Source organism: Peromyscus californicus, unplaced genomic scaffold, assembly GCF_007827085.1.
Source record: "Peromyscus californicus insignis strain IS unplaced genomic scaffold, ASM782708v3 Scaffold_6__1_contigs__length_162567912, whole genome shotgun sequence".
In the NCBI taxonomy this organism is placed as follows: Eukaryota; Metazoa; Chordata; class Mammalia; order Rodentia; family Cricetidae; genus Peromyscus; species Peromyscus californicus.
Genome location: NW_026294584.1, coordinates 87,095,669 through 87,108,957, shown reverse-complemented (window position 1 = coordinate 87,108,957; position 13,289 = coordinate 87,095,669). Strand labels below are relative to the sequence as shown.

Here is a 13,289-nt window from a genome sequence, read left to right as displayed (position 1 = left end):
TAGAGTTACAGATGGTTGAAAGCCATCACCCGGGTGCTGGGAATCAAACCCTGGTCCTCTGGAGGAGCTGCCAGTGCTCTTAACCTCTGGGCCATCTCTCTAGCCCCAGCCTGTTTTAACTCCTGAGACAGGGTTTGACTCTAGCTCAGGTTGGCCTCTCCAATCTGTCCATAGTAGCCTTCTGAACCCTGGAACTGCAGGTATGATCCACCTCACCGTTACTTTTGGAATTATGAAACGTGTGCTCACTGTAACAAGCACATACCAAAACCACCAGTGGTTGCACTGGGCTCTTCCCTACCCTTTTCCCTTCCAGGTCTCAGGCCATCACTGGGAAAACTCTAAAATCTATCCTTCCACCCCAAGAATAAGCTGAGGAAGATACACAATATTCCACTTATTTAAAACAAGATAGTTACATTGTACAAATTAACATGCAGCCGGGCGGTGGTGGCGCACGCCTTTAATCCCAGCACTCGGGAGGCAGAGCCAGGCGGATCTCTGTGAGTTCGAGGCCAGCCTGGACTACCAAGTGAGTTCCAGGAAAGGCGCAAAGCTACACAGAGAAACCCTGTCTCGAAAAACGAAAAAAGAAAAAAAAAAAAGAAAAGCAACAAAAAAAACAAATTAACATGCAACCTGTTGCAGGTTCTTTTTTTTTTTTTTAAACACAGAATATAGTAGACAGTCTCTTCTAGGTCAAGAATTGCTCTTTAGTCACACTGATAGTTCATAATTTGGCGCACTAATCCACTTTAAATTTAACTACTGTTCTGTGACAATGAAATGAATAGCTTGGGAAGAGCCTTGGTTTGTTCTCCCTTTTTCTTGTTAGGAATCAAACCCAGAAGCTCACGGATGCTGAGAAGGCAAGCTCCATCGCCAGGCCAGGGTTATATATATTTTTAGAGACATCGGCATTTCATTTTCTTTTTGTGTTTTTTCGAGACAAGGTAACCCTGTGTGTAACCCAGGCTGTCCTCAAAATCACAGAGATCCATCTGCCTCTGCCTCCCGAGTGCTGGAATTAAAGGCATGCAGCATTACCACCTGGCTGGCCTATCATTTTCACATAATTCCAGCAACTCACACTCTCATAGCAAGCAGGTTTATGATGCAGTTCCAAATTCAGATATTCTATTTCTCTAAATTTTATTCCTATGTCAAAACCTTTTTTTTATTAGGTAGTATTGGGATAAAACCAGTATCTGGAAAAAGAGTGAGCCCTCTCACTTCTACCACAACATTTTCCACAACGTTCTTAGCTAGTCTTCTACATAATTAATTCTGTGAGATCATCTTACCTGGCTCTTTACTCAGTTAAAAAGAAATCTTTAACAAATGACATAAAGCTAAGAATTTATATGCAATACTACTTGGGCATAAGGTGGGAAAAGCAAAGAGCCATATTACTGAGAGTAAATATAAACCAACAACTACCAAGTCCAGAGCGAGAAAGTAACCAGTGGCACACACCTTCAGAGGCAGGTAGAACTGCATCTCTGAGTTCAAGGCCAGCCTAGCCTACAAAGTGAATTCCAGGACAGCTAGGGCTATACAAAAGAACCTTGTCTCAAAAACAAATAAACAAATAAAAAACAAAAAAAGAAAGAAAAGAAAGGAACCAATGGCCAGCTTCTGGGCTGACATTTAACCATTCCTGGCTTCATTCAAGAAATCTTTATTTTCAACATTTATTTATTAGGCCCTGGGAGAAGCACACACCATAGTACTCATATGTGGGTAAGAGGACAACCTGCAGGAGTCAGCTCTTCCTTCTAACATGTGATCATTGGTCTCGATGGCAAGACTCACTAGTCCATCAGACAATCTTTGCAACCTCATTGACATTTGGTTCCTAAGAAACTACAAATGTTTAAAAGTTCCTGGCAAACAGTGACATGAAAGCATGGCAGTGCTTATTTGAGAAGAGTCTACACTGACATGAAGATAATCTCTTATTTTTCAGAAACCTGGGGGTGAAGACTGGAGACGGGAAAGGCCAGGCACATGGGAAATGCAATGGCTTTACCTCAGAAGACAATTGGGGTATGAAGTGATAAAGGTCAAGGCAGACTAAGCAAAACAGAGAGCTAACAAAATAAAAGCAATAATAATCTAGCAATTCTAACCCAGCAACCTGGTAACTGCTACTAGCTGTACTACTAGAAAAGCAAACGGGAGCTGAGGGCTCAGTGGTACAGCCCTGTTGAGCTTTGAGCGCAATCTCTAACACCAGTGGGGGAAGGGGGAGGGGGGCAAATCACGAAGCATGTAGGTTTTGAGATGGTACAGTACAGGTACACTATGCTATTCAAACAGAACCAGTCAACAAAGCAACTAGGAGTGAGCACAGGCAAAAGCCATTCAGAGGTAGAGTTCATTCACAAAAGATGACACTTGTGACTGATTATGTTGAGTGAGAAAGGAATACTATTCTCAACTTCTCAGCCAGGCCTCCTGCTCCTCGAAGTGCTTCCAGCTACCTTCCCTGGATCGAATGGCTTAAAACTGAGGATTTTAGATGAAGCCACATGATTCTGTAAGTATGACAGCAGCATAACTGTCTCTTTTAGCCAATGTGAACCTTTTAAAGGGCTACCTTCCCTGGATCGAATGGCTTAAAACTGAGGATTTTAGATGAAGCCACATGATTCTGTAAGTATGACAGCAGCATAACTGTCTCTTTTAGCCAATGTGAACCTTTTAAAGGTCTAAGAAATACTGAATTGGAAGACCAGCCAGGAACAGTGTGGTTGGTTATGATGAAGAAACCAGGGAACATTTCTTATCAACAGAAGGTCTCTAGGCCATGCTAGATACTAGACTTAACTATCTGATTAACCATGTCCAGCCTCACAGCATACAGAAATACCTACTGCAAACAGCCAAAAAGCCTGTGCTCTTTTGTATGTCTTTTGTATCTATGTGTAAACAACACGTTGTGTTTGAATTAAGAAATATTTAATAGTGGATGGAGCAATGGCTTAGCAGTTAAGAACACTGGCTGCTCTTCCAGAGGACTAGAGTTTGATTCCCAGCACCCACATGGTGGCTCCCAACTATTACAACTCACATCTGACATCCTCTGCTGGTCTCCACGGGCACAGGGAGTATACAAACATACATACAGGTCCAAACACCCATATACTTAAAATAAAAATTTTAAAAAGGGGGCTAGAGAGATGGCTCAGTGGTTAAGAACAATGGAGGCTTTTCCAGAGGACCCAGGTTCAATTCCCAGCACCCACATGGTGACTCATAACCACCTGTAACTAATTCCAGGAGTGCAATGCACTTCTTTTAAAGATGAGCTTAAAACTTTTTTTTTTTTTTTTTTTTTTTGGTTTTTCGAGACAGGGTTTCTCTGTGTAGCTTTGCGCCTTTCCTGGAACTCACTTGGTAGCCCAGGCTAGCCTTGAACTCACAGAGATCCACCTGGCTCTGCCTCCCGAGTGCTGGGATTAAAGGCGTGCGCCACCACCGCCCGGCGAGCTTAAAACTTTTAAGCTACAGCTGGCAAGATGGTTCAGTGGGTAAAAACACTTGTACATGCCTGACAATCTGAACTTGATCCCTGAATCCCACAGTGGAAGAAAAACACACTCCCAAAAATTTACTCTCATCTCCACACTGAAGTTGGGACATGGACACAAGGAGACACATGTATGTATGTATGTATGCATGCTTGTATATATGTATATAATAATAGCAATAATGAATAAAACTTAAAATAATAAATTATTTTTTTAAATTTTAAGCTATGTGTGCTATGACGTGAAACTGAAGAATATGTTCAACGCTCCAGGAACACTGGAAAACATTCCTGAAACTGTCAACCAAACAGCAGACGGTTAAAAAAAATGTGTGACTTTTATTTTCTTGTCTAAAGTGAGCTATAACTAGCTACAACAACAGGTTCCATCCTGACAACTCTACATTATGTTCTTAGTGCACACCGCTACACTGGGCCTCAGTCACAGGCCAGCCAGTCACCTCTGTCGCATACCTCTTTGACTTACCCTTGTGCAGTGTGGTTACTGTTTATGTGTTAATTAAGAGCATTTACGGAATTTCCACAGGCTAAAATTCTACTTGTCTATACTGTTAGTTCAAGTTGAAGAGAACTAACACACACACATCTGGCAGGGTGCACTGAGTTACACACAAATACTACTGTCTAGATGAAAAGGGCTTGCTTTTAAAAAGAATTCCAGAGCCAGGTATACGGAACATTCCTGTAATCCCAGAACTTAGGAGGTGAATCCAGAGGATAAAGAGTTCAAGGACAGACTCAGCTACATAAAACTCTGCCTCAAAAATAAGCAGCTGAGTGAAAGTATTCCATAGCATAAATTGAAATACTGTTTAAAATTGTTACCGGCTTCTTTGGCAAGGGAACAGTATAAGGTGTAGAGCCAAGAACCATCTCAAAGAGCTTGTCTGAGTAAGGTATGGTTTTCTCTACACTTTCCCGGAAATGGGAGTCCCATTTGGCATACAGGATAGTGCCACCAATCCCTCCACCAACGAACAAAAGGCCAGCTCCAGCAATTTTACCAGCAGTCAACCTAAAAGAGAGAAACAGGACAAAGATCACACTTTGTTTTCCTTTTATCTCCTTTCCTACCGAGTCTTCTAGACCATTTCACTTTCATTTCTCTACCACTAACTGGACCACAGCAGCCAAGTGGAACACCACAGCTGCAAACCACCTTTTCTTGATCATTTTTAACACGTCTGCAATATAAGACAACAATATTTATACACGGATAAGAAAACGTTTAAAGATAGTAACTAAGACAGAAAGAATGAAACAGCCTCTTATTTAACTCTTAAGACCTGATGTTCACAGTTATGAGATTTCCTCTCAAGTTCCTCAAACCACTAACTGCCAAAGCTCCTCTTCTTCTCTATGCTTCTCTGTAAGTACAAAAAAATAAATCCTTACAAAAAAAAAAGTTAGCCGGGAAGTGGTGGAGCACGTCTTTAATCCCAGCCCTTGGGAGGCAGAGGCAGGAGGATCTCTGTGAGTTCGAGGACAGCCTAGTTTAGAGTGAGTTCCAGGACAGACAGGACTGTTTCTGAGAAAAACTCTGTCTCGAAAAATCAAAACAAAAAACAAAAACAAAAACTAAAGAGGGAAGGAAGGGAGGGAGGGAGGAAGGGAGGGGGGGAGAGGGGGAGGGAGGAGGGGAGGGGGAGGGAGGGGGAGGGAGGAGGGGAGGGGGAGGGAGGAGGGGAGGGGAGGGGAGGGGAGGGGAGGGGAGAAAACAAAAGAAAAGAAGAATCTTACTGAAGTGCACTCAGCTTTCCTCTGATGACCATGGGTAACTGAAACCACGGACGTGATCAGAATACTGTTTCCTTAATAAAAGTTAATTTTATATAGCCATGTCCATATTCAAAGTAAAATACACACACACACACACACACATACACACACACACCCCTTTTATTAGCACACAGTAAAGAACCTGGTTCCAGGGAGACAAGCTACATACCCAGAACTGCTTGAAGTGGAGTATCTACGGCATGGTCGTAGCGGACGGAGGACAAACTTCCCACACAGACAACTCTAAAGGAGGAGAAGACATTACATCAACACATTAAAGGAATGTGGAAGCATGGTGGCTCACACTTGTAATCCCAGCACTCTGCAAGTTAGGAAGGATCACAGACTACAGGCCAGTCTAAGATACAAAGCCAGACCACTTCAAAATACAGAACAATTAAATAAATCGCAGAAGCTTTCAGAATTGACAATACAGAAAAAATATTTTATTACAAATGTATTCAAACAAAAATTACCTTACTTTCAGAAGAAAAAAAAATCTACTACAAACACTTTTCTGGATGTTTAAAACCAGTTCTGCACCAGCACTTAAAAGGCTGAAGCATAGCTGGGCATGGTGGCCCACACCTTTAATCCCAGCATACAGGAGGCAGAGGCAGGCAGATCTCTGAGTTCAGTTCAAGGCCAGCCTGGTCTACATAGAGAAATCTTGTCTCGAATCCTGCTCTCCCCCCATCCCACCCCAAAAAAAGGCTGAAGCAGGAAGACTGCTTCAAGTTCCAGGCCAGCCTGGGACACACAGTGAGACTTTGTCTCAAAAACCAAAAACAACCCTTACTCTTAACTATTTCTTTGTTGTTAATTTTTTAAGATTTTATGTTTAAATTACATTATTTACTCATTTAGTGTGTATGTGTGTACACACATGCGTGAGGGTGTAAGGGTCAGAGGACAACTTGTGGAGACATTTTTCTACTTCTCCTATGTGGGAACTGGGGATCAAACTCAGACCATCAGACTTGGCTGTAAGTGCCTTTACTCAATGGGCTATCTCTCAGACCTGATCTTTATTATTATTTTTTTTTTTAGTGGTGGGCAAGGGTGCAAGGCCATGGAATACATGTGGCGATCTACAGTACAACTCTGTGGAGTCAGTTTTCTCCTTCCACCTTTATGTAGGTTAAAGGGCTCAAACTCAGCTCACCAGGCTGGTACAACAAGCATCTTTACCAGGACCATCTGGCTGGCCCTGGCTGGTTTTGTCGTCATTGTCGTCTTGTGAGACAGAGTATCACACAGCCCAGACTGGCCTTGATCTCTTGATCCTCCTGACTCCAACTCCCAAGTGCTAGGATCACACACAAGCAACCTTTAATATTTTGAAAAGAGAATCAATCATCAGACTCAATTGGCACTTCCAAGTGTCATATATGGTACTGATTTCTTGAATACCACTGGGATTTTCCGTCAGCTTTCTTAACTGGAGGAAATGTGCCTTGTCCAAGTCCTTTCATGGAATCCTCTTTGCTTCTTGTGCACCATGAGGTAAAAATCTCCTCTGTCACATATTTGTACCCATTCCCAAGACATTCCATTTCACCACGGGCCCAAGAACCACAGGCTAAGGTGGACTGAGCTCTCTGAACAGTAAACCAAATAAATCTTCCCTCTCTTGTTTACCTTAGATATCTATCTGGTCACAGCAACACCAAAGCCTAACTACTAATACATGATGAAGAACAACCTAGACTGAATTTAAACAGAAGAAAAACAAAACAAAAAATGTAAAGAAGGTGCTGGATGTTCCAAGAGAAAAGGAGCCAGCCTCCACTCTGACTTAGGTGCGAACAGTCTGCATTTTCTGGAAAGGAAGGAGATGTGAAAACATGAACCCAAAGGGGAGAACTGAAAACTGCACAGAAACAATCCCAGCATCAGGAACTACCGCCGATCAAAGAATCAGCCATCATACCCAGCTAGATTCCCAATTTGTTATGGAACTGTCTGTGACTGCTGGTACCTCTTGCTGTCTGCTTTTTTGAAAGAAACTATCCACAGAGATTATCCTGTGCCTGTCATCCCAGTAGATCCTGACAGAGAATAGGAAGCAGATGACATTAGTACTCTGGTTTCTAGAACAAAGCTGAAGGAGGGTTAGAACTTTAAGGCTGAATCAAAGATGTCTTACCCATTTTAAGATCTGGTTAAAATGATAAGATCCTGGTCTTAGTGCTGACACTATGGTGGGTCTTAGGGAGGGTTGCAATGGGGAAAGAATATCAGTTGCTCAGGCCCTCCCCCCCACAGAAAAATAGGGCGGAGTGCAGTACACAATATTGACTGTACATGGGGGTAATCAGTTGCTCTAGCTCCCACCTCCACAAAAATAGGCCTGAGTGCATTACACAGTACTGACCATACATTGTGGCGGGGAGGGGGTATCAGTTGTTCTAGCTCCCACCTCCACAAAAATAGGGCTGACCATACATTGGTTGCGGGGTGGGGGTATCTGTTGTTCTAGCCTCCACCCTCACAAAAAATAAGATTGAGTGCATTTTGTAATACTGACTGTAACTATGCAGATGTGCCAAATGCTCTTCTAGAAACGTACTGCTCCTTATCAAACATGAATTCTGTGTGCCCTTCCCTGATTCTGTATGATTTCTTTTGTGAGGATTATCCAGAATAGACAAAGTCATAGAAACAGTAAATAGATAGTGGCTGCCAGGGGTTATGGAAGAGGGGACGGGGTGGGGGAGGTGCAAAGGCAGGCTTGGTTAATAATTCACCAACAGAGGGCAGTGAAAGTGATGCTCTGTGGCTTCTCAGACTACAACATAAATGGATATGGGTTCTGCCTGATTCTGCTCTTAGAACCCGCTGCTAAGCTGTGAGGAAATCCCAAAACAGAGATGCCCCAAGCAGGAGTTCCAAAGCAGCAGTCTCTGCTGAGTCAGCACCAGCAACCAAGCAATGAGAGTAAGGAACACTGGGAAACGACGAGTCTCAGGCACTGTTTTAAGTTGACCCCAGAAAAAACTACAACAGAAGCAGCAAACAATGCTGTCATTTCCCCCGACTCAAGGAACTTGTGACATAGCTAGTTAAGCAGAACCATATTTTTTAAATACATTTTTCTATTAAAAATTTTTATTAGATTTATTCAATTTATTTTATGTGTGTTTTATCAACATGTATGTATGTGTACCATGTGCATGCTTGGTGCCTATACAGAGCAGAAGAGGACAGCAGCTCCCCTGGAACTGGAGTTACGTTCAGTTGTGAGTCCTCACCATGTGGGTGCTGGAAATTGAACCCTTTCCTCTGCAAGAGCAATAGGTGCTTTTAACTCAGCCCCCTAATACACTTTCCATTACATTTATTTATTTGTACGTGTAGGCATGTGCACAGGTATGGAGGTCAGAGGACAACTTACTGGAGTTGGTCTCTCCTTCCATGTGGTTCCCTTGGACTGAACTCAGGTCAGCAAGCTTGGCAGCAGGTGCTTTTATCTGCTCCAAAACAATACTGTTTTAAATTCATGGATTTAAGCATGTTTGATAGGTTTAAATCAGTTGCAATCACCCTGTTTTTTAAAACTCACGCTGTTCTGTCTTTGACTCCCTAAGTCTGAAATGTCTGTCTAACTCTGCCTCTCTGACCACCTGCAAACACTCACTGGCAGGTTTTATTTCTGTGTTTGGTAAATTTCACTAAACAGTCATAATCTGAACCATTCAGTGGTATAGAGTACATTAATAAGGTCGAATAATAACCATCACACTACCAAGTTCTAGAAATCACACAAGGCTTCCATCAGTCTACAGGGGAAGCCTAGGCTCTAGTAAGCTGTCCCACACATCCCTCCTGCCATTCTCCCCTCTTCCCTAACCCCTGGCAGCTAACACCTGCTTTTTGTTTCTATGAATGTCTACTTTGGATAATCCCTAAAAAAGAAATAATACAATATACTGCCTTCTGTTCCAGGCTTTCCAAATTGTTTTCCAAAGCAGCTACATAGTTATACTCCCATCAGCAATGTTTGAGGGTTCCAATGTATGTTCTCACCAGCATCTTGTTATTGTACTCCTATCTGTTAAAATCCTAAGAATGGGTAGGAGCATAGTACATCATTTAGCTTTGACTTTTATTTCCTAGGATCAATGATGCTGGGCAATTTCCCATGTTTCATATACTGGCTTTGCATAAATGGCTACTCAAGTCCTACACAATTTGTTGTTATTGTTGTTGTTTTGTTTGTTTTCTGAGACAAGGTTTCTCTATGTAGACCTGGCTGGCCTGGAACTGGCTGGCCTCGAACTCAGAAATCAATCTGCCTCTGCCTCCCAAATTTTGGGATTAAAGTTGTGTGCCACCACATAGTGTTTGAGTTAGCTTCTTGTTAAGCTGTAGGAGTTCTTTGCATTTTCTAGATACCAGAACTTTATCATATATTTGAAACAGTCCCTCATTTTTTCACTCTTGAGTATCCTTTTACCTTAGTAAATTTTCTATTGCTATGATGAGATACCATGATTAATACGTTTATTTACAGGTCCAGAAGGTGAGTCCATGACTGTCCTGGGGGGGGGGGGGGGATGGCAGTAAGCAGGCAGGTATGGTACAATAGCTGAGAGAGCTTACATCTTGATCCACAGGCACTAGGCAGAGAAAGCTAACTGGGAACAGCCTGGACTTTTGAAACCTCAAAGCCCACTTCCAGTGACACACCTCTTCCAAGAAAGCTATACCTACTAATCCCTCCCAAACAGTTCTACTAACTGAAGACCAAGTATTCAAATATATGAGCCTGGGGCAGGTGGGGGAAGGGGGGGCAGCGACGGGCATTCTCATTTTAAACCATCACTGCTTTGATATAAAATTTTTAATTTGATGGAATCCTTCTCGTTTTTTTTTTTTTTGAAACAGTGTCTCATGTAGCCCAGGCTAGACTCAAACTGCCTATGTAACCTAAGATGACTCAATTTTTCTTTATTCTCATTTGCTTTTTATTGCTGTGATAAAACACCATGACCAGCCAGATAGTGGTGCTGCACGCCTTTAATCCCAGCACCTGGGAGGTAGAGGCAGATGTGAGTTCGAGGCCAGCCTAATCTACAGAGCAAGTTCCAGGACAGGCAGGGCTGTTAAACAGAGAAACCCTGTCTCAAAGGAAAAAACAAAGAACTACCATGACCAAAAGCAATTTAGAAAGGAAAGGTTTTATTTGACTTTCACATACCTATCACAATCACTGAGGGAGGTCAGGACATGAACTCAGGCAGTAGCAGAAGCAAGAACCATGAATAATGCTGTTTACTGGCTTGCTCCCCATGATTTGCTCAACTTGTTTTCTTCTATCACCGAGGACTACCTGCCTAAGGATGGAACTACCCATGATGAACTGGGCCCTCCCACATCAATCATGTATCAAGAAAATGCTTCATAAGATAATCTGAGAGGCAATTACTCAATTACTCTTCCCAGATATACCTAGGTTTGTGTCAACCAGCACACTGTTGTTGTTTGGGATTTGTATTCGTATGTGCACATGTTTATGTATGTATACATGTGTGTTGCTCAGATACATGCAGTTATACATGTGGAGACAGAGGGCAAGGTCAGATATATTCTTCAATGGCTCTCCCCTTTAATTTTTGAGACACACACCGAATCTGGAGCTAGACTGGCTGGCCAGTGAGCTTAATGAATCCCCGCCCTCTTTTCCTCAGCAAAGGGATTACATTCCTCTTTATGTATGTGCTAGGAACTTGAACCCAGGTCCTCATGCTGGTGTGCAAGCTGAGCTGAGTCATCTCCCCAGCACAATCTTGAACTCCTGATCTTCCTGCCTCTACCTCCCCAATGCTAGGGCCTATAGGTACACACTGCAATGCCCAGCTTCGAAAATACTTTTTGGGGCTTGTGTCACACCTGCCTAAGTCATTGTCAAGTATAAGATTTGCCTCCAGTTTGCTCTCTCTGAAGCAGCATCTCTATTTTACATAACCCAAACCTTCTATTTTGGCACACAACATATCGACTACTTCTTAATTTTAGTAATTTATTTAAATTTATTTTATGTGCATTGGTGTGAAGGTGTCAGATCCCCTGGTAATGGAGTTACAGACAGTTGTGAGCTGCCATGTTCATGCTGAGAATTGAACCCAGGTCCTCTGGAAGAGCAGCCAGTGCTCTTAACTGCTGAGCCATCTCTCTAGGCCCCTTCTTAATTTTAGGATTCCATTTTATTAATGGCCTATGATGTAGAAAGGACAGTAATTTGTCTTGACACATAACCTCGAAATAAATGTCGTAAGGTTAGCACCAATGATTCTAACCTACAGAAACATGCTTCAACAAACAAAAGCCAAGAAAAATATCTAATTCCTCAGCTTTACCATGCAAGAGAATACATAAAGAAATCATCAAATAATGAAATAGCCTGAAAACAGACAGGCACTATAGAAAAGTCTCCTGTGAATCCTATGCCAGGGTTCTAGATTCCACATTTGCTGGCTGATGAAATTAACACTATTAATGACCATTTTTATATGCAACAATTTAAACTTTTCCTACAGCTAAAATATTTCATAAGAGCCAGGAGTGGTGACACACAACTGTAATCCCAGCACTGCAGAAGCAGAGGCAGTGGTGACACACACCTTTAATTTCAGCACTTGGGAGAGAAAGGCAAGTGGATCTCTGTGAGTTCGAGGCCAGCCTGGTCTACAGAGCTAGTTCTAGGACAGCCAAGGTTACACAAAGAAACCCTGTCTCAAAAAACCAAAAAGAAAATCAGAGGTAGAGGCAGGAGACTTGGGATTTCAAGGTCATCCTCAGCTAAACAGGCAGCCTAGATAACATGAGACTATCTGAAAAAGCTAAGGCGGCAAACTGACTCTGCAGGTTGAAGTGGCCTGACTACACCCTGAGTTTGAGCTCTGGGACCCACATGATAGAAGGAGAGAAACAATTCTCATAAGTTTCCCTCTGACCTCAACATGTGTGCTGTGGCATGCACTCACCCACACACGTACAAAATAAAAATAAAACGGAATGGAATGGTTGAAGAGATGCTCAGTGGGTAAGAACACCGTCTGCTCTTCCAGAGGAGCTGGATTCGATTCCTAGCACCCACATGGCAGCTACAACCATCTGTAACTCCAGTCCCAGGGGATCTGCGTGCACACATGTGGTGCATAGACATACATGCAGTCAAAACACTCATACACATAAAATAAAAATAAAGAAAATGTTTTGAATTTAAATTTTAAAAAACGAGGGGGACTAGAGAGATCACTCAGTGGTTAAGAGCACTTGTTGCTCTTGCAATGAATCCAGGGTTCAATTTCCAGCACTCACATAGTGTTTCAAAACCATCTAGAACTCCAGTTCCAGGGGAATTCAATATTCTTCTGACTTCACTGTCACCAAGCAGACACATGCCACATATACATATATGCAGGAAAAACACTCACATAAAATAAAATGAACAAATCTAATTTTTAAAAGATGAGGAGGTGGAAAGGGGGAGAGGGTGACAATCATGTTATTAGGTATACCCCTATAATCCTACAAGGAAGACAGTCACAAGTTCAAAGCTATCCTAGACTACAAAGCAAATACCAACCTGGCCAGAGTGAGATCTTATCTTTAAAAAATATAAATAAAATATACAATTCTTTACTAAAATTAAAAAGTAGCATCCCACAAAAACAAAGTACCTTGAGAAAAACCTTTTGTATCTAAGACAGAAAGAAGTTCTTTTGGTTATGGAAACGATAGGTACTAATTAGTATAACCAAAACCAACATTTGATACTTCAGTATTCCCTTCACATGTGTGAATACCTTTTAGATTATTTCTCACTCAGGTACACTACATTATGTAAGGTGTGTTTATAAAAATGGTCTAGAGGCCCTGGGCCTCAACATCTTTGATTTTTTTTTACATGTATTTTTAAAAATCATTTTCTTTTCTTTTTTAGTAA

At 42.0% G+C, this 13,289-nt stretch overlaps 1 protein-coding gene across 11 annotated transcripts in view; it reads right to left on the bottom strand.

Moving 5' to 3' along the window:
• Immt (inner membrane mitochondrial protein) overlaps positions 1 to 13,289 on the bottom strand; it is a 44,224-nt gene that overhangs the window by 26,593 nt on the left and 4,342 nt on the right. For all 11 annotated transcript variants that reach the window (XM_052720389.1, XM_052720384.1, XM_052720385.1 and 8 more), the window contains exons 2-3: positions 5,505 to 5,578; positions 4,382 to 4,571 (exon numbers count right to left, since the gene is read on the bottom strand). In XM_052720389.1, the coding sequence (XP_052576349.1) occupies positions 4,382 to 4,571; positions 5,505 to 5,578 (264 nt within the window). The remainder of the gene's footprint in view (positions 1 to 4,381; positions 4,572 to 5,504; positions 5,579 to 13,289) is intronic.